At 38.9% G+C, this 4,330-nt stretch overlaps 1 protein-coding gene across 1 annotated transcript; it reads left to right on the forward strand.

The window, feature by feature from the left end:
• Positions 1-2,973: 2,973 nt before the first annotated feature.
• LOC310997276 (odorant receptor 131-2-like) lies at positions 2,974-3,909 on the forward strand (the record flags this gene model as incomplete). Its single annotated transcript, XM_083986952.1, has 1 exon — positions 2,974-3,909. One exon carries the CDS (start codon positions 2,974-2,976, stop codon positions 3,907-3,909), a length of 936 nt encoding a protein of 311 aa, XP_083843078.1.
• Positions 3,910-4,330: the final 421 nt, after the last annotated feature.

Raw genomic sequence — 4,330 nt, forward strand, 5'->3', positions numbered from 1 at the left:
TTACGGTCTTCTTCTAGTCCTTCATACTTTGTGCTATTTCAACAATTCATATATCAAAACGTGCAGCTTTTTCTGGACTTTATTGGCATTACTTTTCTCTTTTTAACTCTTTATACTTTTTAAAATATTTAACTTTTTCTGATTTTTTTCAGCTTTATAATGGGTGTGTATTGCGTCTAACGAGCAGAGCCAGAGTGGTGTCAGAGTGGATAGAGGCAAAAAAACATTCTAGAGTTTTTCTGGCTAAACTGTCAGCACGGCCACAAATTAAACTCTAGACAAATTATTTTCTCCAGTTTTGTAGCCACACTTGTCTTCTGGCTAAAATTCTGGTCAAAAATGCAAAGAGACTTAGATAATAATTTAAAATATTTTTTAAATGCAGCCAGGGAGCTCTCTGCTCTCATTCAGCTCAATGTATTTTTTTCACATCAGCAGGAGAAGGAGCTCAACTTTGTAACTTGCTGTTAAGTGCTTTTTAATTCATTTTAATTCACCAAAAAATAGTCACAGGTCACAAAAAAGTCCTCTTCTTACTTGGTGTGGCTAATTTATACTAATTTCTCTTTATTTTAAGAATCATTGAAAAATCTCACATTCATCAAAGTCTCAACCTCTCTTCACCACAACTCCACTGTAGTGTAGGGGGTAGGGTGGCTGCTTCCCAACCCCAAGGTCACTGGTTCGAAACCAAGGGAAGAACTCTTGTTATGTTATGTTGAATTCTGCTCTCCTCCACCGCCTTCAATTGGTTACAGGTGTTTGTTATCTCCTTGATTACTCATACCAGTTTGCAGCACATCATCACATTACAATGAATGACAACAGTCTTGAAAGCAGTGTGCTCTCTATAGCTGAGTGGCAGAGTAAAGGTTTAGTGATCATATTGTCATGGGTTCGATTCCTGCCTCAGTCATTTCACATCATTGCTTGACTTTTGATTCCAATTATTCAGCTGTCATTGGACAGTCTTTGATTCCTCATAGTATAAAGCTCATTGTAACTCAGGTTCTCTGTGGCCATATGGTTAGTGTGTTAGGTGTTGTGCTATTTCAACAATTCATATATCAAAACGTGCAGCTTTTTTTTTTAACTTTATCGGCATTACTTTTCTCTTTTTAACTATTTATACTTTTTAAAATATTTAACTTTTTCTGCCACGATTCCTTACTTTTTTTTTTAAGCAGAAGCCAGTGATCCTCTTATCAAAGGTTTTCTTTACCCCTCACATACTGTCTCTGTCTGTAGCCTAGTGGTTAGCTTGCTGGTCTGGAGACCTGAAGGTTGCTGGTTCAAATCTTGCCTCAACAACAATTATAGTGAATTATTTTCCCAGTCGTCCTCTGTTGACTTCTGATTACTTGCTTCATGTTGAAACTGCTGCTCTCAGCCTGAAATTCACAGACATTTTCATTCTAAGTCATTCAAGCTTGACTCTCAAGCTTTCTTGATGTTGACAGTGTTTCTTCAGAGTGAGACAGAGTGCAGATCATTAACAGACAACAGTCTCTGCAACTGTGTGTGCACTGTGGCCTAGAGGCAGAGCTGAAGTCTACTGACCATGAGGTTGTGGGTTCGCTTCCGACCTTGTTCAAACATTTGTATGGTGATCACTGCTTGCACTATTTGCTAATTCTGCAACAGCTTACAGCAGTCACACCATTTCCATTCTTGGAAATGCTTTTTCTAGTTATTATTATTATTAAAAAAAAGAAAATAAAAAAGGAGAGTGATATAATGAGTGAGAAGAGCGAGGTTAAAAAAAAAATACATACACATATATGTGTATATATATCATTGATAATAATGGTGAGCCCTTGTATTGTTATTCATATATTATATCATTATCAGCTATTCATATTGTGATGGGAGGTGAGGCTTGACCAGGCTATTAAGGAATAGAGTGGTAGACAGCACAGTCTAAATCTAAATGTTAAATGTTCGGCTAAATATTTAGGAAATATGCAAATCACCTCCCGTCCTGCCGCTTTAGACACGCCCCTTGAAGTGTACCCCCAGCTCATACGGCCCCGCCAAGAGGGGAATTGTGGGTTCTCCAAGTTAAGACCACTTCCGCGTTCAAAAAGCTGCAGTAACCCGGCGGCCTCTGGGGGCTGGCTCCAGAAGGGAGCAACTCCAATTGAGCACCATGTTAAAATAGCCGACTTTACAGCTTAAAAAAACATATTTACAGCCTGGTACATTTTATTGGTCTCTACCGATTTTCACCCTGTGAACACTGTGGGGGGGGGTGTTTGTACCACAGCCGTTTTAGTATTGTTTACTAGAGTGAGAGGCCTCTTGAAGCGGAACTTCAGAGGCCGAAAGTTTTGACTCATTTGATGAGGAAGATTATAAAAAAAAAGAAGCGAGGTGAAAATAGAATGACAGATAACATTTATGCTCAGAAAGCGACAAAATTTCACTTGTTTTCCACACTTACCTATTAGCTTTAATTCATACAGTATATTCCACTGCGTTTGTAAAGCTAAGACTTTCATATACCCATTTCAAGCACCACAACAGGTTATTCTCATGACTGACTAATTTTTTCATGTCTTCACCCAGGATTTACTCAATTAAATTTTACTGATTGTTGTGCAAGTTGTGTCTCAGGGTCAGAGGGGACGTAGAGATACACTGCTATGTTATTCTTATGATCATTATTGATCATTATTGGGGGGGGGGGGGACGGCCTGGGAGTAATCTTGCCTCGGGCACCAAAATGGCTAGAGCAGGCCCTGGATGAATTGCATCAGTCATTCTTTAATGTGATGGTGTCACATGACGTGGGTGTGAGGACTGAGCTCATAAAATCTGTGTTGGTCATAAGATCTTCACTGTTATATGGTAGCAAAGGGAGAAGATTATCATTGTACTGCTGTTACATCAAATGATAAATACAACTTCTCTAAAATGTACACAAATCGATCTCAGACCAACATCACTGTTGGACTGCAATATGAAGGATTAATGGCGTTAGTGTTGTTTTCTCTTGTGTCTACAGTACCATCCTGTGTGTTTCTCTTCATTAATGGGACTTTGTTATTCACCTTGAGGAGTAAACCAGTTTTCTGTGAGACCTCTCGGTATATTCTTCTGTATAACCTACTTTTTGCTGATACTATGAACTTGGCTCTAAGTCAGTTACTGTACCTTATTGCTGCTTTTAGAATAAGGCTGACATATCCTGTGTGTGGTGTTCTTGTTATGCTCTCCAACGTTACACTTGAAATCTCTCCACTAACACTGGTGGTGATGTCTCTGGAGAGATATGTAGCTGTGTGTTACCCACTGAGGCATGCAACCATTATCACCACCAAAAACACAGGAGTGGCCATCATTGTGGTTTGGACCTTCAGTTCACTTAGTATTTTTATTCGTGTTTTTTTGCTGTTGAATTTTCCATTTGAGGAGCTAGAGACTCTGCAGATGAAGTACTTTTGTGGCAAAGAAAGCATGTTGCTTGATCCAATGTCTGATCTTTACGACAGAGGCTTCACTTACTTTTTATTTATTCTAGGTGTTGTGGCAGTCATTTACTCCTATGTTGGTGTGGTGGTAGCAGCCAGGTCAGCCTCTACAGACAAAGCTTCAGCCAGAAAGGCTCGGAACACACTGCTGCTGCATCTGGTGCAGCTGGGCCTCAGTCTCTCATCAACTATACAAAACCCCTTAATTATAGCTATGTCAAAGGTCCTAGACAAATTAAGTACTCTGCGCATACAAATTGTCCTTTATGTGTGTATTATAATCTTCCCAAAATGTCTGAGTGCTTTAATCTATGGCATCAGAGATAAGACAATCAGACCTGTCCTCATGTATCATCTCTGCTGTCAGTGGAAACCCTCACCTTCTCTGTCAGAAGCCTCAACCAAGGCAAAAATTCGCATACGTATCACTTCATAGATAAATACTGACATCTACAAAAGCTGGATTTGCTGCATGCTACTCATCACCAGGATTCTAAGCACTTAATCAGGATAGGTATGATCAACAGTTATAGAAATGCATTTGCTGAGAAACTTAACTTGACATGACTTAACATGCAGGACATAATGTTAATGTGAGATGAAGGTGTGTATGTCACGTATTTGAAAATGAAAAAGTTGAATATACACTATTATAATTGAGATTGAGAGATTGAGATTGAGTACTTTATTGTCAGAATCACCTCTGAAATTTATTGTGTGTCCGAGACACTTGTTCTTCATGACAAAGAAACATAAATACAGTGTAGCACCCAACAAACATCAAACAACACAGAACACCACATCAAACAATGAGAGAGAAAAAATACAGCAGAATATAACACAAGACAAACATCAGA

The sequence above is a fragment of the Trachurus trachurus genome (assembly GCF_905171665.1).
Source record: "Trachurus trachurus genome assembly, chromosome: 14".
In the NCBI taxonomy this organism is placed as follows: Eukaryota; Metazoa; Chordata; class Actinopteri; order Carangiformes; family Carangidae; genus Trachurus; species Trachurus trachurus.